Source organism: Leptonychotes weddellii, chromosome 14 (genome assembly GCF_054177405.1).
Source record: "Leptonychotes weddellii isolate Sample4059 chromosome 14, ASM5417740v2, whole genome shotgun sequence".
Lineage (NCBI taxonomy): Eukaryota > Metazoa > Chordata > Mammalia > Carnivora > Phocidae > Leptonychotes > Leptonychotes weddellii.
The window spans coordinates 67752836-67777520 of NC_138382.1; the positions used below are offsets into that span (position 1 = coordinate 67752836).

General features: G+C 47.8%; 1 protein-coding gene across 6 annotated transcripts in view; it reads right to left on the bottom strand.

Annotated features, from left to right (window-relative positions):
- Positions 1 to 24685, bottom strand: part of CDK5RAP2 (CDK5 regulatory subunit associated protein 2) — a 162141-nt gene that overhangs the window by 69192 nt on the left and 68264 nt on the right. For all 6 annotated transcript variants that reach the window (XM_081803489.1, XM_081803488.1, XM_081803487.1 and 3 more), the window contains 6 exons: positions 24177 to 24347; positions 20529 to 20669; positions 13255 to 13352; positions 8685 to 8815; positions 7133 to 7242; positions 4911 to 5039 (listed from right to left, as the gene is read on the bottom strand). In XM_081803489.1, the coding sequence (XP_081659615.1) occupies positions 4911 to 5039; positions 7133 to 7242; positions 8685 to 8815; positions 13255 to 13352; positions 20529 to 20669; positions 24177 to 24347 (780 nt within the window). The remainder of the gene's footprint in view (positions 1 to 4910; positions 5040 to 7132; positions 7243 to 8684; positions 8816 to 13254; positions 13353 to 20528; positions 20670 to 24176; positions 24348 to 24685) is intronic.

Consider the following 24685-nt stretch of genomic DNA (forward strand, 5'->3'; position numbering starts at 1 on the left):
GGGGTAGCAGCGAGAATCAATGAGAAGGGACACGAGGGGTCTTGAGGAGGTGTGGGTTAGAAAGGAACATACATTTGTAAAACTTAGTGAATACAGACTTAAGATTTCTATATTTCAATGTATGTAAACTTAACCTTAAAAGAAAAAATAACCATAAACATACACCGAAGTTAAAACATACGTGTGGAAGTTATTTCAGAGGAAGGAAGTGTACTGGTATTTGTAATTTACATTAAAATTTATCAAAAAGATAAGATGGAGTGACGATGGATAAGTGGGGCATGTTAACAGGAGAATCTAGGTGGTGAGTATGTGGGTATTCACTGTCAGGTTCTTCTCTTTGCTGTGTTTAAATTTCTTTAGGATAGGGGCACCTGGGTGGCTCAGTCGTTAAGCGTCTGCCTTCGGCTCAGGTCATGATCCCAGGGTCCTGGGATTGAGCCCCGCATCGGGCTCCCTGCTTGGTGGGAAGCCTGCTTCTCCCTCTCCCACTCCCCCTGCTTCTCCCTCTCCCACTCCCCCTGCTTGTGTTCCCTCTCTCGCTGTGTCTCTCTCTGTCAAATAAATAAATAAAATCTTTAAAAAAAAAAAAATTTCTTTAGGATAAAATGCTGGGGGAAAGTCTCTCCCACCTTTTAAAAAACAAAACAACAACAACAGTCTCTCTCTGATTCTCCAACAGCTCTGGTCACTGAGCATTCTCTGCCTCTCTCCAAGCTTCTTGAAACAATTGTCTACCCCCACCTCCTGCAGTGTGGCTTTTGTTGCCAACACTCTAGAAGTTGCACGTGAAAGGTCCCCAGTGATCTTCTAATACAGGAGACAGAACACCCATGGGCTTAGCGAAGAGGCACAGAGAAGCTCCTCCCCGGGCCTGTGGATAAAGGAAGGGCCCCCATAAGTTAAGCTAAGCAAAACATTGTTCACTCACACCATTCCAAGTTGAAATATCAAAAGTCATTCTCCGTTTCCTGAGCCACCACCACACCACTGCCCAATACAGTGAAATAAAGATTAACTTTCGTTTCTCTTTACCTCTGCTGACTTGGTCAAAATGAAAAGTAAACTCAATTTCCAGCAATGGCCAAGAAATTAAATGTGGACACAGAGAAATGTCCCTCACTCCACATGTGAATGACTCAGTGGCAACTTCTTGGCCATTTTCTCCTGTCTTCTGAGAGTCCTTGGCCCTCGTAGACACCCCCTCCCGAAAACGTCGCTCCATAACGACTGCACTCTCCTGCTTCCACCCCGGCCTCCTGGGCTGTTCTTCCTTGATCTGCTTTGCTGGTTCCCCTTCCTACTCCAGGAAGAATTTCCCTCGACCTCAAAAGAAGGCCAGGCCCCTGTCCTCGTGTTCCCTTAGCACTCTGCATTCTTCCTCCACAGCCCCCACACCCCCAACACACACACACACACACACACACTCGGTGGCAAGTACCCTCTGCCTCTCTGCATTCCATACTGGCGAGGGCAGTTCTAAGATCAAGGCCTGGTGCGCACGAAAACACTGCTGAAAGACCAAACGGATGAATCAAGAGTCTTTCAAAATGAGAGCTGAGACCAAAAGGTTTTCAGCATTATCACTGGTCTCGCTACTCCAGGGCGTTCCTCAGAGCAACAGAAGCTTATGAGAGATGCAGACGCTCGGGCCCCACGCCAGGCTCACGGAACCGGAATCTTCATTTTAACAAGACGCCCAGGAAAGTCACACGCATGTTAAACTTTAGAAGCACTGCCCCATGGTGTCATGGAAACAACACTGAACAGAGTCCGAAGAAGGCTCTAGTCCCAACTCTGCCACTAACTTGCCAAAAAAATTAAATTAACTGTTTTACTGAGTGCTTACTACGTGCCAGGCACTGTGCCAAGGGCTCTTTATAAATCATGTAAAATTCCTAACTTATGAAGTCAAACTCTTAGAAACCTCCTCCTTTTAATGAAATTCAATCTGCTTCTGACAAATTAAATTTTATTCTGCTACTAATAGCAGAATTTAACAAGCATCTCCTCCTTCTGAGTACCATGTCTGTCCTCTAGAGTCACACAACGTCTAGTTCTTATTCAACACGGCAGCCCTTCAAATACCTACGTTCAATTAAATTATGCCCCTCAATCCCTGTTTTCCCTCCATGCCAAAAAAAAAAAAAAAAAACTTGTTTTCTAGCTATTTCTAAAACTGATGACATAAGTAAATAGTAAGAGAGACTAGCTCTTTCTGCACACTCACACATGCATCCCCTTAACGGGGATAGTTTCACACATCACAGGGTTTGTGGTTTGCAAGGCTCACCCCTCTGACTGCAGGCTGTTCCAATCACTCCTGTACATCAATTCTCAACCACATTTTATAATTAATAACCAGTAAGTAAACATAAAGAAAGAGGAGCAAACTGATTAGAGATTATTTTAATGCCCTTTAAAAACCAAAGGACACCTGTCCTCAGTCTTTTGTTTGTCTGGTTGGTTTTGAAGTGAATTGCCCACATGCAGGAGTAAGCATTGTCTACATCAGCTGGAGGGAACCCATTCCAGGCAACCATTTTGAGGACAAACCTGACAAACTACATCAAGGGCCTCCTACTATTTATACCCTTCGTCAAATTGAAAGTTGCAGGGGGAGGCTACATGAAAATAAATTATGCCTATTTTATAGCTGTCTCTATCGCTATCTGTAATTTTGACCTAGCAATTACATATCTGGGAGTATAGTCTAAGGAAAAAAAAAAAAAAAACACGCTAAACCCACAAAAAAGATTTGTGTCCGAAGACACTCATCAGGTAATTTAAAATAGTAAATCGCTGGTAACAATCTACATACCCAACAATAATGAGGCGGGTAGTTAAATTTCAGTGCCTTCGTAAGATAAATCATAAGATAAAATAAGATGCTACAACATAACAGCAATTGGAAAAAAACAGGAAACAAAACCGTATATGCATTGTGGGCCTGCACGTGTTCATATACACAGAGAAGGAAGGATTCCAAAATGTTAATTAACTGTGCGTGTTTTAAAGTGACAGGATTGGGGTAATTTCTTTTCTCTATTTTAACCCAATGCTGTGGGCTAATTAAATATTGGAGAAAAATACTGAATTTTGAAAACACAAAATAGATTTGCTTTCCCCACCCCCCCCCACCCTTTCTCTGATTTATAGGCTCTCGGGAGCAGGAACGGTGCCCAGCCCCCATTCTGCAAGTCCTGCTGCTCAGAAAAGGCTGTGGAAAGCCTGGGCATTTCCCGGCCTCATCGAAGGAGAACCACACGCACACCCAGGGCACAGCAGCCTCCCCTCTTCGCCATCCCACCCTCGCCCAAGCGACCTCTCCTCCCTCAGCTCGAGATCACTGTGGGAACAGCTTCCTTCCCACTCGGATCTTCAGACCTTCCCACCCCATTCCGGGGGAAGAAGGGAAACGGCTACACAGGACAAGGCTATTCACAGGGAGCATCAAGTTGAAGTGCAATCTGACAAATGATTCAAATCGGAATCGGCTGGTATTAAGATCTCAGAGTGGGAAGAGGGAAAAGCCTCTGTTCTCCAAAGGACATAATGGGACATTTAACAGATTTTTTTCAAAGGGCAAATGAACAAACAAACTCGCCATTTACGACTCAAATGAAGTAGGTGAAGAATGAGCTGCTTATTAAAAATGCTGCCTTGGAGAAAACAAACCAAGAGACTTGTTTCTCCCTAAATGGACTCCAGATATTCTTAGTTTCCAAAATTATCTGGAGCCCAGGAGGCCAAGATCAATAACATCCCCTCTCTCAAAGACAGCAGATGGCCAGAGCACAGCATAAATACCTGTGAGCGGCTCCCCCTTTGAGGGTGGGAGGAGACAGCTTTAAGGCTGACAGATCTTTCCCCAGAATGTGGCAACGAGACCTACTTTACCTGGCAAGCTAGGATGAATTCAAGACAACCCTAACCAAGAAGACTGAGGGGCCCGGGACCCAAGGACAAAAAGGCCCTCCTTTTTGGGAGTAAGAGAACAGCTCCAGTCCTCTGAGAAAGGCTAACAGAGGCCCGGGGCCAGGCTCTGCCCATGGGGGAGTCAAGGGCTAAAGGGAGGAAACAAGCTCTTCCTCACTGGCACGACTTCAGGGTCCCCTGCTGTACACATGGGCCAAGAATGGAGAATCGGAGACAGCACCTCACAAAGATGAGCACAGACCCAGAAGGGACCGGGCTGGATGAGGCTTCCCTCGTCTCTCCCGGGGTGGGAGGGCTAACTGGGTGGGCGAGTACATGAGCCCAGCAAACCACAGGCCATTTTGTGGTCCTCGTGGAGACACCATGATTTAACCTTTCCTGGCTCTTTCGGACTTTCAAATGCCACCAGAGGAAAATTCCCGCGGCCCAAGGGCTCTGCCCGGACAGGCTGTCAACTCCCCACCGCGTCCTCCACACAAGGCAGAGGGCAGGAGTTCCCAGGTATGTGAGGGAAGGGATGACACACATCCAGTCAAATCTACCAGTCCCGAGGCCATGAGAGTGAGAAGAGGCACAAAACTCAGCAGATGAATTCTCATTTGTTTTACTCATTTTTACTCATTTGTTTTTCAATGGATTCGTTCAAGCTGCATCTACACCACCCAAATTACCTGGGTGACGTGGCAACTCTCCAGATCCCTCCGAGACCAAACCACTCACCCAGATGTGCCATGTGCAGCACAGACCCCAGGGCAGGACTCGGGAGTCAAAAGCTATCAAAACATATCCAGTGTGTCCATGCAGACATACCCCAAACTTTGAGGAAGGCTGCTGACCAACCAGGGCCCTCAAAAGCACATCCAGCAAATGGAGTTTCACCAGGGGCCTCCTCAGGATAGATGCAGTCTGGAAACATCCGGGGGGAAGGTACCATTTTGTAGTTAGCACATAACACGACTGTTTCTCCTTACCTCGGATTGTTCTGTTGACTCAAGTCTGTCACCTCCCTGGAAACCCATGCAGGAGAGATCAAAAATGGTTTTCTTCAGGTGCTGGTTGTCTGTATACAGTTCCTTCACCAGTTGTATCAGGTCACTGACCTGGGGGATAAGAGCAGAGAGAGAAGTGGCTGCCCACCAGCCGACCTTGGCTTCCCAGGGCCCCGGCCCCACACACAGACCTTCCTACTGAGCAGGCTTCTCAGCACCACAATTACAAACGATTGGGCAGCCTGACTCCAGTCTTCAGGGTGCAGTGAAAACAACACCAGCATGCCTGTATTCTAATCCCCTCCAAGGCAATCCTGGGCTAAGCCTCCACTTCCTCATCTGTGGCATGGGCCAATGTGGGAACTGATCGGGATCATGGTCACAGTGCACTGAGGTCCTTGGCAGAGGCTACGTGCCCTGTCAATGACAGCTAAGACAATCTCCGTCTGGTACTTGAGGCCCCCTGGAGGACAAGCCCCCGAGACTGACATTTCTGAGACTGCGTCAGAGCCTCCTTTTAGAGCATCGACCTTCTTCTTTGTATACCTATCTAGCGATGTCAGTAATAATAATCATCTTCAATTATAAAGCAATTTACAGCTACTAAAATACTCCCACAAGCTTTAGTCATTCATTCCTTACAAAAATCCTGAGGAGGTGGACAGGCTAGAATGACTATTCCTATTTTACAATGAGGAGCCGACATACAAAGAAGTTTACTGCCCAAGGCCCCACGGCTGGGGACGTCTGGGGAATTAAATGACATATAATGACGGTCAAAGTGCCTCGCCAGGTGGGAAAGGGCAGCTGCCTCCACAAAGGCGGAGCGGGCCTGCAGCTGAGGTCCCAGGGCTCCCGGTCCAGTGCTCCTCCTTAAGGCGCGGGTCTTGCTAGACCAGGTACATCAGCAATTAAGCAGACGCCACCTTTGTTCCCTACAAGCTTCAAACCCCAATGGCTAGTAATTCTGCAGACTTAATGGAGTGAGCATTAGCCCCTCCAATAAAGTGGGAAAGCTCCCCCTGACTACACACAGCAGATGTCCAATACAGCAACACATGAAGACAACCTGGACCCAACCGCCGAGGTTGTAGCGAGAAGAATGAAACATTCCAGAAACACTAAGTGCCAACCACGTGAACTACTTCCTGCCCTGAAACATTGCCACAGGAGGTAGTCAGCTGCTACCATCATCCCCATTTTCTTCGTCTTCAAAAACTGAGACACCTCAATGCTCCTTGCTCCACTCCTCCCCAAGATACTGAAATCTTTAATTCTCCTTTCTATTCCTTCTAGTACCTTACACCTACTTTCTCTCGCTCTCTGCGGAGAAGGCCCTCCGCCTAGACAAACTCCTATTCATCCTTCAAAACCCACTTCAGGCCTCACTTCTGCTGAAAAGCTTCCTCTGATCAAGTGGGCACCCCCCCCAACCCCCGACAATTAACCTCTCCTCCTCTGCTACCTCTCCCCTGCACATCCACCTACTTCAGCAACCCCTGGACCCCACACTGCAAACACCTGTTTACACATCTGACCACTCTACCAGAATGTGAATTATTCCAAGGCAGAAACCGAATTTGTCATACATATATGATAACTGTATAATAAATCACAGTCTTCTCTGAGCTCACACTTCCTACTCTTATCAGTGGTTGTTAGGATCTTGAAGTACTAAACCACTCTAATCACACCAACAACCTACAGACTGAGAAACCTGGTTTCCAGTTTTTAAAAAAAGATTTACTTATCAAATCTGGATCTTTATTCTTCCAGAAAGCACGTATTAACTCCCACTGTGGGTGGTAGGTACTGGAAAATCAAAAATAAGTAAGCTATAATCACTAACTTGAAGATGCTCACAACCTGGCAGGGACACAAATAACCAGGTAATTACAGATTGGTATGAGCATGACATCAATACAGTTAGGTACAAGAGGAGAGGAGAATGACCTGAGGGAGGGCCTGGAGAGCATCTGCTAGAGGAGATCAAGCGTGGGCTGGTCCTCCAGTCTGAGAAGGAGGGTGTCAGGCACGGGGGAGGGCACACCAGGTAACAAACACAGAAGGAACAAAGAGCAAAGACAGGTAGGGAGAGAGGGAAGAAAGGAGAGGAAAGGGGCTTTCAGATTCTTACACCTCAGATCTGGAACCCAAGAGACAACAAATAACCAACAAAGGACTGAAAGTTAACAGGTCAATACCTTTTTCTTAAGTTCTTCTTGAGAAAAATGTTCCACTTGAAACCGATTGGGCTCTTCAAGGCAAATACTCAGATAAGATGTTTGATCACTATAAAATGAAAATGGTTCTTCTGCAAAAAAAAAAAAAGGGGGGGTCGGTGAGGGGGGAGGAGAAAAAGAATATCAGAAATAGATCCTTCCAAGCCCAATCCTAGTATAATCCATATAAGGCAATTTGAATTGGGAAAAGTGTGCGGCGGGGGCGGTGGAGGGGGTCGCTGTAAGGGGGAATAAGTACAAATAGGGAGTTGAATGTACCACCTCTTGAATGTATCAGCCTGTAGAGAAAGAGGGAAAATTACTTTTTCCCTCTTTCTCTACAGGCTGGTATCTCAATGTATGGTTTCATCATGGGCTGCAGGCTTTCACTGTGGCCTATTCTGAATTATAATTTGCATATCAAGTGTTGTACCTAGAGACCACTCTGAGTGGCACCAGCGAATGGTGATTTCAGTTTAAATGAGGGAGTGATTCTGTTTAGGTGAGAATACAGGCAAATTAGACATGACCCTCAAGGGTAGCGCTCCAGGGAAATAAAAGTGCCTGATGTATTTTTTACTGGCCCCAGAGCCCTCTGTGGTCGTGAGCACAGCAAGTGCAGAAATTGGCTGCTAGATCTAAGATAAGAGAATCTCTGGTCACCTGCATAAAGGTCTGTTGCCTCTGCGCCAAAGGTCACATCCCAATAGGGAAGGCACAGAGGAAGGGCAGGCTATTTACTGAATGACGCATGTCTACAACCACGACCTCATTTAACAATCTGGGGATAAGAGCTGATATACCGAATGTACTAGAAAGGTACACTTCAAAGGAAGATACCCTGGCTCGACCATGGGTAAATCAACCCCCACCCCCAGCCAGAGCCCCAGTTTCTTCATTTGTAAAATGAAGTCAACACTGACACCGGCCAATGGGGTGAGCGTCAGGACCAGAGATGAGAAAGGAAGTGCCTGGTCCTGTGCCTTGTACAGAGCAGGTGCTCCAGAAATGTCAAGCCTACAACTGCTAGTACCAAATTCTTGTACCCACACGTGCCAGGTACCAGGCTTGAGAGAGAAAGGAAAAGGATACTGGTGCAGACTCGCAGGGGCTCAGGTTCTAGTAAGGGAGAGGGCCGAGTGTTGCTGTGTTGAGCACAGCAATGCTAGGACCACAGGCCCCTTACCTGTAGCCCTCCCTAAGGAATCCACTTGTGGTGCGTGCTCTTTGCTAAGAGCAAAGTTTCACCACGAAACAGCAATCTCAGCGCCACGCGTCTGTGCGGTCCAGACTCTGCAGTGGGTGCCCCGCTAGGCAGACGGACGTGACGTGCTGACCCCTTCCATGACGGCCGAAACCAGACACACACAGACTGGCAGGGCCAACATTAACACGGTCACCACAAAAAAGAGGAACCCAGATGAAATCCTGTGGGCTCCTCATCCCCTACTGGAGTTTTAAGACTCTCTTAAAGTTCAGCCAAGGCCCTCCACATGGGAAAACCAGAGGGAAACACATACAAGAGAGCACGCACCTTCCCGCCTCCGAATTTCACTGATCTGCTCCTCCAGGGTCTTTTGCAAATTCCGACAGGAGAGCACGTCCTGCTCCAGCTGCTTCCGCAAAGCGAAAATGCTGTTTAACTCAGCCTGCAGGCTGTTGATACTTGGTAAAACGAGACACCAGAAAATTTGTTTTAAGTTTTTATTTAAATTCCAGTTAGGTAACATGCAGGGTAACATCAGCTTCAAGTGTAGAATGAATATGGTGGCTCAACACATCCATACGTCACCCGAAGACATCAGCCATTTTTAAACAGGCCTATTTGTGCTTTAAGATACAAAAGCCAGCCAGCCTCCCCTTGATTGTTAGGTCATCAGTAGGTTTTTTTCTGGTTATACAAGTAAATACACGTTTATGGGAAATTTAAAATACAAAAGTGTAAGAAAATAAGAATTACCAGGATCCCACTACCAATTAACATGGGGCAGGCTGCATGTCTTTTTTTTTTTTTAAGACTTTATTTATTTTTAATTAATCTCTCTACCCAACGTGGGACTCGAACTCACAACCCCAAGATCAAGAGTCGCACACTCTACTGCCTGAGCCAGCCAGGCACCTCCAGACTGCATTTCCTCCCCATCTTCTTCCCTGAGTATTTTTACAAGGTGATAATAATACTTGACGTATGATACTGAATTGTGTGTTCCTCACTTAAATATTTCCCTGCATTTCTGCAAATTATTTACAAGCATCATTTTCAATGACTACGTAATATTAATCAGGTGAATGTCCCACCGTTTACTTGAACTCATCCTCTTATTAGTGGACATTTGGGTCATTTCCAAGTTTTTGCTACAGGTGTAAATAGGGAGAAATCATGTCATTCCCCAGATTGTTTCTCTGTTTGGAGTAATACCTTGGAAGGACTTGGGTGTGGAAGGGGAGGCTCTCCAGAGCCTCAGTGTCACCTGGCACCTTCAAAAGAGGAGATGAGGGAGAAGAGTGAATGTGTCACTCCTGAAAGACATGGTACTGGGGGTGAAACTGAGGGGCAAGAAGGAAGTGAAAAAAGAAAAGAAAGAGAGGGAGTTGATAACAGGAGGGAGGAAGGGACCAATTTAGGGGCCAACACAACTCTGCTCTGATAGGTCAGCCCCACTCACAAACGCAGAGTGTGATGGATTTTTATTCAGGGTGGGGCGTGCCAAGTCTCACATCTGGGTCAGTGTGACACAGTGTAACCTGCACAGAGAGCCTGCATGAGACCAGCAACCCAGAATTCAGAAGAGGCCATGAAAATGCACACCTCCCAGAATCTGCAGGAATCCTGGGGTGCTGTTCAACAGAACTTTCTGGAAGTTAGAAGTACTCTGTATATGCACTAACCGGTAGCCACTAGCTAAGTGTGCCTACTGAGCAGCTGAAATGCAGCTAACATACTGAGGAACTGAATGGATAATTTTTCTTCGATCCAATGTCGATAGTCCCCTGGCTAGTGGCTACTGATTTGGGTGGCCCAGACCCACCAGATGGGCTCTGGCTTCCTCCTGATGTGGCATCTGGCAGGGATCTGAACTGAGTGCACCCAGCTCTCAGAGGAACAGAGACCCCAGCCAACATCTGTATAACATAAATGATGTTTCCCTGAACATCTCTGTGCCTAAAGCCTTTCACATTCAGGTTCATTTCTTAAGCCCGATTCCCAGCAGTGCAATTATTGGGTCAAAGTATATGAACATGTTTCAAGACCAGCAAAACACATTAACAAATCAGAAAGCCTCCTTTTTTAAATCCTGAGAAATACATCACTCCCTGTCCAGTGTCTGACCTATGGTTCCCTAAGAGGGTCCATCAACACCTTGAGACTATCTGCAAAAATTTAAGAATATGTGGATGTTTCTAAAGAGAGGGCCTGTGAGCTTTCATCAGATTCTTCAAAGCCCCAAAATGGCTAGGAGCTACTGCTCCAAATGTCTGTGCTACAGACTCAAGCCCCACTCTTCCTTCAGAGATTTCTTCCAGCTCCATCCATCGAACTGCACAGATAAATCCACATATATCGGAAGGAAAATAAACCATTATGTCTAATCTTCTATGCTCGCCGCTTTGACGACGGTTCATTGTGAAGCAGTCTTCTTGCCACGGAAGGGGCCCCACCAGCAACCTGTACCTAGTTCCATTTCGAGACAATCGTAATGATCCATTTGTAAGGCTGATGGAAAACCTCACAGAGGTGTCACAGCACTCGCCGGGATGCAGTCGCGCTGCAGAGACACTTAAGCGGGGGAGAAAGGAGACTGCTGCAGCCAAGCTGCTGCGATCAGGGCTGAGGGACGCGGACTGCTTCACTCCCTCTTCCGTTTTCTGACAGGGTGAAAAGTACACAGCCGCTCCCCACCGCGCCTGTCCTTTATGTTTCCCTAACTCCAGGGCCTCGTGCGGTCCTCGTCCTGCAGGGTGGCGGGAGGAGGGGGCGGCCGAGATGAGACGGAGCGGCGCTCCACACGGCCCCGCTGCCGAGCCCCGCGACCTCAGGCAGGTCGGTTAAACTGCCGGAGTCCCGCCCGCCTTCCTCATCTGTGGAATGGGGATAATACCTTCCCTTCAGGACTGTTTCCAGCATTGGGAAAGAGTTTCGCATAAAGCCAAACACACACGAGACACTCAACGGGCATTACTTCCCTCCTCCCACATATCCGAGCGCCTCCCAAACAAAAAAGAGGATGTTTGTAAGCCGAACTTTCTGATTCTCCTGAGTTACAACAGTGATTCCCATCTGGGGACAATCTAACCTCCTGAGAGATACGTGGCACTATCTGGAGACACTGCTGGCCGTCACGCCGGGGCAGGGGAGGGCGCTTCTGGAAGCAGGAGTAAAAGCTGAGATGCTGTGAAGCATCCCACGCAGCACAGGACCCAGAGGAGTTGCCTGGGACTTGGCCCGGACCCACCCCCACCCCAGCTTCCCAGCTTCACTCGCCCCTCCCGGAGCTGAAATGCAGAGCAGCTAGGGCTTCTGGAAAAGGCTCATTTTTAGAGAGTGATGCCTACTCCCAGAATTTCATCGGCATGCTTCTGTTTTCTCTAAACTCGCTTCAGATCAACAAATCTGAAAATGATCTCCTATCTCAGAAGACTGGACACCGGTGTGGGGGGGGCGGTCCTCATCCACTCAACGCTTCCCACGTGCCCACTCCACCCCAGCCACGGCGACAGGCGCTGGGAAATGGGAGCCGCTGAGGAGACAGGGTTCGGCCCTGAGGGGCGCGCGGCCCCGACAAGGGGGCAGACTGGTTACAGACAAGTGCCCAAAGGGTGGCCAGGGCAGCTGTGAGGGCAGACAAACAGCGACGACAGTCTCCTCACAAGGGCAGCCCTCCAGACGAATTCTCAAGGGCCTCTGGGAGACAACGGTAGGGTATGGGGGCCTGTGCGAAGGCAGGGGCAGGAGGGCACACAGCCTGCAGCAGTGAAGACCATTCCAGCCAGAGTGAAAGACTTCAGAGAAGGAGCAGCGAGGGGGGATATTTTAACTTTTTACTCTGGAAATTTGTAAACATATACAAACGAAGACAAGCTCATACACGAGCCCCTCCCCGTCTACACACACCCCAGCCCTGACCACCAGGCAGCCACGGCCACTCTTGTTCCATCAGTATCCCCACCCACTTCCTCTGCTTCTGTACGGTTTTGAAATGAACCCCAGACCCTGTATCCTTTCACCTGTAACTAGCCCGTGTGTAGACAGAGGAGGTCGTAATGTGAGAAATCACTGAGGCGAAGTCTGCACTGGCAAACAGAGGCCCAGAGGGGCCCACTCGCCTGAGGACACAGAGCTAGGATAGAGCAAGACCACTCGCCTACAGCAGGCTCTCTCCACCACACCTCACCGGCACCAGATCATCTCAGCAATCCTGTAAAGATGCAAGTCACTCCAGGACACAGAAGCTTGTTTGTGTCCCTGTGTGTGGTCACTCACCACCTGTGTAACTTTGGACAAGTCACCTAACCTCTCTCAGTGTCCATGGCCTCACGGAACACAGGGCTAACAATATTACCTCACAGAACAGCTAGGAGGATCGTATGAGATAATACACATGGAAGCACTTTCTAAATCTGTGATAAAGTACAATAAGAACGAGTAATTATTAGGCTATTTTTATCCTACGTTCATTAGGATAAAAAAATCAAACAATCCAAAAATTAGACAATTCTTTTTTTAGAAAGATTTATTTATTTATTTGAGAGAGAGAGAGAAAGTGCCTGGGGGGAGGGGCAGAGGGAGAGGAAGAGAGAGAATCTCAAACAGACTCTGCACTGAGCGTGGGGCCCAACATGGGGCTCAGTCTCATGACCCTGAGATCATGACCTGAGCCAAAATCAAGAATCAGACACTTAACTGACTGAGCCACCCAGGCGCCCCAAAATCAGACAATTCTTAATATAAAATATGGGTATGTGATTTCAGTAAGGCAACCATCAGCCAAGCATTTTAAGCTTCCTAAGCAAACGGGGAGGGCTTTGTGGCCTCAGACACCAACCATATTTATTCAAAATACATGTGTCTGCGTATGTGTGTGATGTCCAAACAGTAACCTTACCTGTCTGGGTCCTGCAGAGATTTTACCAGATGAGTATAGATGTCCTGCTCCTTCTTTAAGACCTGAATCAGCTCTTCATAGTCTAATTGCTGCTTTTCCTGGAAATGACAATGGGTATCTGACATGAAGGGAAGAATTTCAAAAGAGTACATCCTGACATTATGCAAACATATGTGGGTAGTTTATAAATCCAGACGGAGGAGATCCCGGGTGCCAGGCACAGTCAGAGAGCACCACCTGCAGGAGGAGTGGGGGAATGACTGCCACCATGTCCCTCCGAACAAAGCTGAGAGCTGCGCTTCCAATACTGAACAGCAGCAACAGAAGGAGCATCGATGCTGCCCCACACAGCCTCAGAGCTGCTGGGCATCGCTTTCTCAACACTACAAACAGTGCCTTTCCACACCTGCGCTTGCTCCAAAGACAAGAAGTTCATCAACCCAAACCTGGTATTAGGGACAAGGGACTTACACTGAAACAGAAAAGGTCAACTGAGCCACGCTGTAACGGCATCCCAAACAGAATGAAGACCAAGGGAGCTGAGATGGATCTCTGCTACTTACCAGCCATGTGACCTGAGGTGACGAGCTAAAACCAGAGGGTGAAAGTCTGAAGAACATCAGGGTATTTACATAGACTCAACACACCTCAAAATACTTATTAATGACAGGGAAAACCGGAACCGTGGAGTCAAGACACCTAGCAGATGCCACCTTCATAAAGTTATCAAAGTGAGCATGGCCAGCAAGGAGACAAATCTAAGTCCATCAGACAGGACACAACGAGAGGACATTCCTGCCAAAGACACCTGCCTGAACCCAATCAACCAGGCAATATCAGACAAACCCCAACTGAAGGACACTACGATAAGATTGGCTCAGACACTTCCAAAGTATGAAGGGCACGAAAGTCAAGGAAAGACTGAGAAACTTTTCCAGATTGAAGACTAAAGAATCAAGACAGAGCAAGCAACGTGTGATCCTGAATCGGGTCCTCTGGCTACGAGGGGCTTTGTGAGACAAGCAGAGGAACACCAGCGAGTCTGAGGGGGCAGAAGGTAGTGAAGGGTCTGCTAATTCCCCACTCCTGATGGCTGTGCTGGGTTACGCAGGACAGTGTCCCTGCTTCTAGCAAGTACACACTAAAGTATTCAGAGGTGACAGGGCTTCACGTGGGCGACTTACTCTCAGATGCCTTGGGAAAAGTAAAATCCTTGATTCTTGAAACGTGCCTCTAAATTTGAAATTATTTCAAAATAAGAAAAGAACGTGAAAATAAAGAGTTAACTTGCAGAATATCTGGCACAGTGTCCTGCATGGACCAATGCTCCCTGAATGCTGGGGGGAGACACTCAGTGCATGAGGAGTCGGGCACCGCGAGCAGCCCTTGTATTTCACGCTGACCTAGGCTTTGTCCTGAAGTTAAGATACCACCTAGGACAGGGGTTCTTAACCCCACGGAAACTGCAGGAATCCCACTGCTGCCAGAGCAGTGTCCGTGTTTTCCTGTGACCTGGTCATCAAAAGAAACAGTTACTTTGTGTACGTTACAGGTATCTCAAGTATCTTAAAATATTTATTCTTATCACTACTTCAAAACTATAGCACTCACTATACCCACCACGCAATCTTGTTGTTGAACGCGTTAGTAAAGAAGCACCACTTCCAGAGCATATTTTTAAATATTCTGATGACCGAATTTCCAAGTAATTGGTTTCCTTTACAATCCTGTGCATATATTTTGTGCATTTAAATCCTTTTCCAGGGAAGAGATCCCCGGCTTCATCAGACTATGGCGGGGATGCAGAGGGCAAGAAAAGGTCATGAGCCCCTGACCTGCGGGAACACTGCTATGCTTCTAGCCCTGAACAAAACAAGGCAGAGGCACCACGTGCTAAGGGGAAGGGTTGCAAATGCTAAACCACCAGTCTGGTCATGATAAGTTAGTTACCCAGACTGCTAGAAATGTCAGGCCCTTTTGTAAATCATGCCACATGTCACTGGCACAAGGAGCTCCCATATGCCTCTCGGGCACAGTGACGGTGTCATGTGGAACTCTCTCGGCTCCCACCTGTACACACCATGTGTGTCGACAGAGGGTCCCAGAGAAGAGCCCGGGGAAGAATTTAACAGGATAACAAGACAATGTCAGCCGCCATGCTCAGTGCTCCCTGGGCTTTTTCTTGTCGAGCTCGCACAACAACCCAATGAGCCTGGGTGTTACCCCTCCCCTCATTTCCGTGAAGAGGGAACTGTGGCACAGAAGGCCACCAGCAGGCCCAAGGTCAGGGGGAGAGGCAGGGTGTGGACCCAGGCACCCAGGCTCTGAGGCCCGTGCTCTTCAGTCCATCCATCAATGGTCCATAGTGGATGCAAAGCACTGGGGTGCTTGACAGGGTCACACTGTCACTATCAACCAAGTAAAAGGCAGCCAAAAGCGTCGAAGAAAATAAAAAAACCTACTGCTTCTTGAGCACCTACCATGAAGGGCAGTGATGGTTAAGAGTGTGCGACCTCACTGTGTGACCTTGAGCAAGTTCCTCAACCTCTCTGTTTCAACATCCGCTCCTATATATGAAAGTAGTGAGTCTACATAGCTCAGAGGGTTGTGAAGGAGATTTAATGAGTTAATCTATACAAAGTTCTCACAGTGATGCCTGGCACAAAGTAAACACTTGGTAAATGTCAGCCATAACTTCTATTCCTATGTCCTGGGGCTCTGCCAGGAGCTTTACACGTATCATCTCTACATGACACCAGGGAGGTGTATTAATCTTCCCATTTTTCAGATGAAGAAACTGATTCTCTGAGAATATTTGAGTCCATCCAGCTAATAAGTGGCAGTCAGAATTCGTGCTTATGTATGTAACTTCAAAGCCAGCCAAGAAGGGCTAGGAAAAGAAAACGGGTAAATATGGACTTCTGCTGGATGGAGTAGACTCCAGGTGTGGAATGCGTGTGCCCAGTGAAACAACCCTGACTCCACGGCCCCTGTATCTTAACTGGATGGCGGTGGGCCGGGCCCCAGAGGACTGCCCTGCAAGGTCAGGGCCTGGATGCCTGGCTCAGCCCCCTTCTACCCTTCTTGCCGATAGCTCTTCCAAACCTGCTCTCCTAAGCCCCCACCCTCCACCTGCCAGCTGACCACACCTGCACTTCCTTTCTCCCCGCTCTTCCTTCTCGGTGGAACGAAAGAACCCCTCCATCTGCGCTCCAGGGGAACTCCTCCCCCTCTGCCCAGACCATCGTTCACCCCTCTCCACTGACATACTCCCAGCACCTTATAGGGTCTGCTTAGGCCAAATTCTCACCAGGAAGCCTTCCTTGACTGAGGAAAATGCTCTCTGCTGGCCCCCAGGGCACCCTGGTTCACTTTCACCCAGAGCTCGTGTACCAACCACCCGTTGACAGGTCTGAGGGCCCCTTCCGGGCAGCCAAGTTCCAAGCCAGGCACAGTACCTGGTGCAGACCAAATGCTGCCACAGACACTTGCTGACCTGACGATTAAATTGGTAAGAGGAAAACACAGGGGCCAACGTGAATCTTAAGAGCAGAGATTCCTATGGATATTTTGCATAACGGAAGTCAGAGTGAGTCAACGTCTTCCTAGAAGCAAATAGCTCACCCATGTTAAATAAATGAACTCTTCAGAGCCATTTGGGTCCCATTTCATCAATCACCTATTCCCCTGCGTTGAATCATGCCCCATTAGAATGAAGTCATTTGGCTCCCTCAGCAGAGCTGACAAACTAGTAGATCTCCTCGGCCTAGAGGCAGTGGGCCAGGCTGCCCTGAGGGGAGTGACAAGAAGCACCTGCTCAGCAGGAACAAGCCACCCCCAAGCCCCTCTGCTGCCCCTCCAAACAAGAAACAACGCAGACGGGGCTCTCATCCCAAAGAAGACCATGACCTCCACACACCTACTTGTGTCTGACTCTGTAGTTTGTTCTCCACGGCCCTTGGTGTGACCACCCAGCTCACCACCATTCCCCGTCTCATCTGGAAACTGTTCCTAAAACATGGGAAAGACACTGGAAGACCACTCTCTCAGTGAGCCAGCCCCTGGGACTCACACTAAACCAGTACGATTCTCTCTCCAGATTCAGAGATTTCAACTGAGAAATCAGAAGCCTGGGATGCTGGGTGCGCAGCGCATCAAACACAGAGTCCCAGAGTCTATGATTTCTGCTGTCCACGGGGCTGCCACGGTTTCACCCTGAGACATGGCTACTCAGCTCTCCCCGGGCACCGGGAAGAGCCCCCAGCACACTCCCAATAAATACTCCCTTTCACCACTGTTGCTGTGACCACACTACTCAATGTTGGATCCTACAGCTTACACCCAGAAGAGCCTTAACTAATAACTAATGCATCGGATTATTTCCAATCCTATCAGAAGGTAAGCATGCAATTCCCCCATCTACAGATCAGGAAGGTGGGTTTCAGAGAGATTAAGTGACCTGCCCAAGGTCAGAGAGCTAGAAAGAAGAAGAACTGACATTCCAACACCAAATCCAGAGCATTCCCTACTCTGCATCGCTTCCTTAATGACTTGAAGGAAACCCATGTAATATGCAGACCACAACCTGAAGACATAGCAGATATGTAAAGAGAAAGCTTAATGGCTCACCTCTTGGTAAGCAGGGCAATTTAGTGGCCTGGGAGATGGATGGTGTCTACTTTGGTAGCTATGTCACAGCTCAGCAGCGAAGACATTTATTTTAATACTCGGGAAATTCAGCAGTGATGTCCCTCCATGTCAATAGCCAGGCTGTAAATCTCTGGCTGCAGCAAGTTAATATGGTCAGTGTGCTTTCCTCCCTGTTCTTCAATTCCCTGATCATCCAGCATTAATTCTCAGGATCACACAGTTATTAGAGGCAAAAGAGACTGCCCCGAGTCCACGGAGACCTCATCACAGCCTCAAGTTCTTTGTAGAAACGGGCAAAGGATAAACCCTAAATCAACACGAAGTGGCCAAGGGCACAACAGGAGAAATCCACGTTTTCTACAGAGAAAAAACTACAGCCCACCTTTCTTGGGGGGAAGAAAACCATAGGCTGCAACAGTTAGGACTGTGTAGATGGGCACCTAGAAATTTATAATTCCAAAATGATCATTTATAATTCTTTATCCACAATTTGCAATTAGTCTTGCAGAACAGAATTAAAGCCTTTGCTAAAATACTAGGGCATTTTGCACAGTAATTTAAACATCACCAGGATCTAAATGTCATCGAAAATGACAGGACTTTTTACGTGTGGTTCTGTAAAGTGCAGACAGCGCCCAGCGCAAGAAACCAAAAAAGTGGTAGCTGATCAAACTCGTGAAATTAAACTGTAAAACACTCAGCCTGTTCAATAAATCTATAAACATTTCCTTCCACATTTCGACACATTTTATATGACCAAAACAGGATCCAAAATAGCAAAGTCTGACAAAATGCATTCAAATCAGTGCAGATCTGTCCATCTAAAAACACCTTGAGAGGCTGCTATCTTGTTTCAAAACACTGAACTGTGCCTTATTACAGGTTTTTGTTTTTTTTTAAGATTTTATTTATTTATTAGAGAGAGTGTGAGCAGGGGGAGGGGCAGAATGGAGGGAGAGGGAGAGAATCTCAAGCAGACTCCGTGCTGAGCATGGAGCCCCATGTGGGGGCTCAATCTCACGACCCCGAGATCATGACCTGAGCCAAAACCAAGAGTTGGACGCTTAATTGACTGAGCCACCAAGGCGCCCGCAGGTTAGTGTGCATCTTAACACCCAATTAAATTTGGTCAAAATCAAGTAACTATATGCAAGCTTGAATCACAAAATATTAGCCCTCTGAGATTTAGTTATTGGACATGCTCGCCAACCCCCAGGTGGTGACAGAACCAAGAGAAATATCCTGGCCTCCCCCCTCTGGCTCAGCCCAGGGGTTCCACTACTCTATGCTGACGCTTTCATTCAAGACAAACGGCAAAATGCAAGTCCATGAATGGTGAGAATTAAGAAGAAGTCCCCACTGCCAGCCACCGATGCCCTCCAGCCCGGGGCTGACGCAGAGCTGGTCCACAGTGTGATGCCTGGTACTGGCTACCGCCTGGCGCCGACCACAGAATGACCCCTGAGCCATCCTCCCCAACCACCCCCAAGGGCCTCAAGAGCCTCTCCAAGAGCCAGTAACCGGAGGGCTGCTCTCCGGCACGGGAGCGGGTACCCCGGCCCTGCTGCCCGAGGCTGCTCTCACGGCTGCGCCCATGCCGCACCCGTTGTTAATTATTTTGAGAACCACCCTTCGCAAAACCACAAGTCATGATCAGAGCCATTCATCAAAGAACTAATTTGCGTAAGAGAGTTCTCTGTCTTCTGAATGTATGAACTTAATTAAAGCCCGGTTTAAGAAAACAAAACTTGGCCTACAATGAGCTCCTTCCCTTTCCCATATCTGGCTGCCAAGTTGCATCATATGCAAGAACATATCTGTATGCATCTCTCCCGAGCCAATCTAATCATTCATTCACTCAACAAACACTTATGTACTAGGCCAAAGACTGGGCTAGGCATTGGGATTTAGACGCGAATCCCAGTTCCCCATGCCGAGGTGCCCATCCCTGGTGTGTAGGGGCTCGAGTGAGGGGCAGCAGGAAGGTGGATCCTATAACGTCAACACAAGGATGGGCGTGCAAAGTGCCGAGTTCCAGGGAGGAAGAGGATATGTCACTACCAAGCAGGCTCAGGGAAGGGTGACACTAGAGGGGTACTTCCAGGTATGTTCAGGAGTCACCCAGTAAACAGGGAGAGAAAAGCTGTTCCAGGAGATGGAACAGCACATGCAAAGGCACAGGGAGAGGTGCAAACACAGCGTTCTCAGGAATCTGCAAGAAGTCAGCTGTAGTTAGAGATGACAGGGAGCAACCTGAGGCCACACCAGGAAGGATCTGCTGGGCCAGTTTTTGTGTATATTTGGACAGGAAAATTTTCTTAACATAGAAATGACATACACAGAGATTACACAGTTGAGAGGTGAATCCTGGGACAGCAAATACGAGGCTCATCCCTAACGAGTGTGATTTACCAGTTTCCTGTGTGGTACAAATACCAGCGCTCAGCCCAAGGATACTCACCTATAAGGCGGACAGACTAAGAACCCTCCTCCTAACCTCTTATAAGTTCAATCACTGGCAGGAAGGAATTGGAGGGGCTCTAGGTAAGAGGAGTTATCACACACAGGTGTGATGCGTGTGATATGAATTCACACTGCAGACGTCCAAGTCCAGTCAAGCTTACCTCCGAGAAGATGCGGTGTCTGCCTAGTGACTGCTGCAAAGAGCACTTTGCTGGTAAGCCCTCAGTCCTGACCCTGAGCTCCCCGCCAGTCTGTGAAGGACAATTCTGCTGTACTGCTTCCGACCCTTTTTCACTGAATTTCTAAGGAAACAAAACAAATCATGAGGAAGTTTTCACCAAGAGAAAAAATATTAACAGATTGTCCAAAACTCTTTAAGGGAAAATATCTTTTTTTCTTCACATTATTTTCCTCAAAAAAATTTCCATCATCTCCAAATAGTAGGCGATTACAAAAATAATGCAAGTGCATTTGTTATTTACCACCAGGGGAAAAGCAGCCCACAGAAATGGTGTAGGCGGGGTGGTGGTGGTCATTACAAAGCGCCCTTCTCCCCACCACCCTTCTCCCCGGCCACCCAGCGGGGTTGGAGGACCAAGCCCAGGCCCTGGCCCCACGGGACAGGTTCCCATCCTGGGGCCCCTCAGCCAGGGTGTGGTCTCTGGGTCTGTTTCCTAGCCTACGGGGTTACCGCGGTGGGTATCACAACCCAACAAAACCCAGTCTCTCTCAAAACATCACAAATTTGACAAAACTTGAACCATCCTTATCTACGAGGAGATTTGACTTCTAGGAAGAAAGGCTGCAAATGTTGTTTTGGGGTCTGGTCACATGTGAAAGGGTCTCTGTCCACTCTAGGTCAGAAATTAAGGGCAAGGGGCGCCTGGGTGGCTCAGTCGTTAAGCGTCTGCCTTCGGCTCAGGTCATGATCCCAGGGTCCTGGGATCAAGCCCCGCATCGGGCTCCCTGCTCCGCGGGAAGCCTGCTTCTCCCTCTCCCACTCCCCCTGCTTGTGTTCCCTCTCTCGCTGTGTCTCTCTCTGTCAAATAAATAAATAAATAATCTTAAAAAAAAAAAGAAGAAGAAATTAAGGGCAAGAACCACATCTTATTCCTAAGTACCTATCAGAATTACTTCATCACGTCAAATGTTTATGAAAAATTAGATGAGCATAAACACAAAAGAAACAGAGGCAACTTTTTATAAAAACCTATTAAACTATAAACAGGAAAAACTAGAAATCAAACATCAACACAGACTTTCCAGAACTGCCATAATACAGCTGTGCTTGACTCACACTTTCCATTTTCCTTTTCTAAAAGTCCAATTATACGTACACATTGTTTAACAAATGGTCCACACGGCTTACATGGAAAACAGCTCTCCCTCCCCACGCCCTCACATTTCTCACCTCTGGGTCCCACTCCCAGGAAAAAACAACTTCCAACTCCTCAGCCTCCTCTGCTATTTACATTACATTACTACTCTCACACTGCTTGACTTTTTTTTTTTTTCGTTTTTAAGTAGGCTCCAAGCCCAGTGTGGAGCCCAAGATGGGGCTTGAACTCACCACCCTGAGATCATGACCTGAGCCAAGATCAAGAGTCAGACGCTCAACCGACTGAGACACCCACGTGTCCCATTGACTTCTTAAGGTAAGATTTATCTCTTGGCTCCTACCATAGAAGTTTAAGGATTTAGTTCTTATAACATCTGCCCCCCCCACCATCAGCACTTACCCTGATAGTTACAGTACAATTTCAGTTCAATCGACAGTCTGCATTTACACTATTATGACCACACAAACACTGTGCATGAGTCACCCATCCAGCCTTCCGTGATTACATTTCCTTTCGTGTTCGTTTCTTTGCTTTCCTTGGAATCAGTAACAACTGCTTTGTTCTATTTATTCACTTAGTTCATAAAACTAAATTAGGTACTTAATGTAGATTTATCTCTAAGCTCTCTAAAAGAACTTAAAAATGGGTTCCATTTCCATTTCTTGGAGAAATCCCAACTGAGGCCCTGTCTCAAGAGCTCCAATACAAGCTCTCTGCATCCTGGGCCTTCCTGTCACCACATCCCAAGAGAATCCCCTACTTGCTGGATCCCACGTCTCTCTCCTTTTGGGCTTCTTCCTCATTTGTATGGGATCACTGTCCAGGAGCTCCCTGCAGGGGGTCCCTGGGAGGCAGAGGATTTTTGACACCGAATGTCGGAGAACGGCTTTGCTCGCCCTCACTCTTGCTGATGCTGAGCTAGACATCACTCTTCCTCAGCAATCTGGAAGCCCTGCTCTCCTGCCTTCTGGCCTCCAGTATTGCTGCTGAGAATTCTGATGTTATTCCGGCTCTGGGTCCTTTGCATCTCGCTCTAGAACCTTTCAGATCCTCTCTTTATCACCGTGTGCCTCGATCTCACAAGGACGTGCCTTGGGGCGTGGGCGTCTCACCATTATTTGTGCTAGAAACAGATGGACCCTTTCAACGCACAGGTGTCTGTCCCTCCACTCTGCAAGCTCTCCTATTGCTTTGACGGTTCCCTTCCCTTTGTTCTGCCTGCCCCATCTCTCGGGACCTCCTGTCAGCCATGTATTGGAACTCCTGAGTCAGGCCTCTCCCTCTCATTTCCTCACCTGTTTGTTTCTCTGTTGGGTTCTATTTTCTAGAAGGCTCACTCAACTTTATCTTCCAGTGTTTCTAACTCTCCTATTAAACTCTTTATATCTGTAATCATACTTTCAATTTCTAATAGCTCGTTCTTCTTTTCCAAGTATCTTTTTTATCAGATCCTGATCTTAGTTCTTATCTAAAGATGTTACGGTATTGAGTTCTTTTAAAGCTGTCTGGTTGCTTCTCACCCCTCCATTTCTATGGCCTCTACATAGCCTTGTTCTGTCTTTCCTCCTACATACTTTTCCCCTGTTTGGGGAGCTCAGGCTGTCCACCTACCTTTGAAGGGAAAAGTGCTCAGAAGCTCTGAGTGCAGAAAGAGCACATCAGTGGCAGACTCGCCGTGACAGGATCAGGTGGGGACGTGCTTGTTCTGTTGGAAGACACCCAACTGTCTTTTCTCCCCTCGGAGGACTCTCAATGTTGGGGATGCATACTTCCACTCCCGTTTTCATTCAAGAGACCCACTCCTGCCTTCAGGTGCATCTGGTGAACCCCCCCCCAGGCCAGGGCTTCTCTGGTTTAAGGTCACCAGAGAGCAAACCAGCCCCATCTCCTACTAGTGAAGAAAACAAGGTCACCTAACTGCCCAGCATTCCAGCCAGATCTCCTGGTTACAAAGGGACCAGGTCCCTCCACTGCCTGCTGAGCCTCTCTGTGTTCTGTAGGACACACCAGCTTGCTTCTTGTTGGCTTTTCACCCCAAAGGCAGGGAGCAGAGTACTCTTAGTCCTGCGGGCTTGTATCTTTCACCCCTCCACTGTCACTTTAATGGGGACAGTTAGAGGAAAAGCACAGAGGGGAGAGAAGGCCTGGCACACCACAGAGCAGCAGACACTCCCAGCACAAATACCTCAGTGAAGCAGGCTGGCCACTAGAGCGGAACAGGCCAGGGCCTCAGCTGGGCTCTGCCGTGGACCTGTCATACGACCCAGAACAAGTTCCTTCCCTTCTTGGTGGTGGCTGATGCTCAAAGGACATAAAGGAAGCTCTGATGCTCTGATATAAAGCAGTGAAGACCATTGTCATGTTTGCCAGCTTTATTTTTATATAAACGTTTCTGCAAAAGAGTTTTTAAAGAAAACAGCCTATGCCAAGTCAGCTGATTGAAATACAAAAGAAAAAGAAGTATGGTACCTGAAGCAACAAGTCCTTTGGATCGATGCTTCCTGTTAGACTTCTGATCATTTGCTCTTGACTGTGCAATTTTTTATTACTTTCACTCAAAAGACTCTTGTAACGATTCTCCACGGCTTTCTCTCTTTCATTCACTTCATCGCGTAGTTTCTCAACTTCATTTCTAAGGTCCTACCCGAAGAAAAAGAAAAAATAGAACTTACTTGACAAACACTTCAAGATGATCATCTCTCACCTGCTTACCGCTATACGAGAGCAAGCTAATAGATGTATTTAACAAATGTGCACTTCCTTCTCTTTTAAAGTCTGATGAAAACCAGCTTTAAGAATAAGCTGAAATCAGGGCACCTGGGTGGCTCAGTTGTTAAGCGTCTGCCTTCAGCTCAGGTCATGATCCTGGGGTCCTGGGATCGAGCCCCGCATCGGGCTCCCTGCTCTGCAGGGAGCCTGCTTCTCCCTCTCCCACTCCCCCTGCTTGTGTTCCTGCTCTCACTATCTCTCTGTCAAAT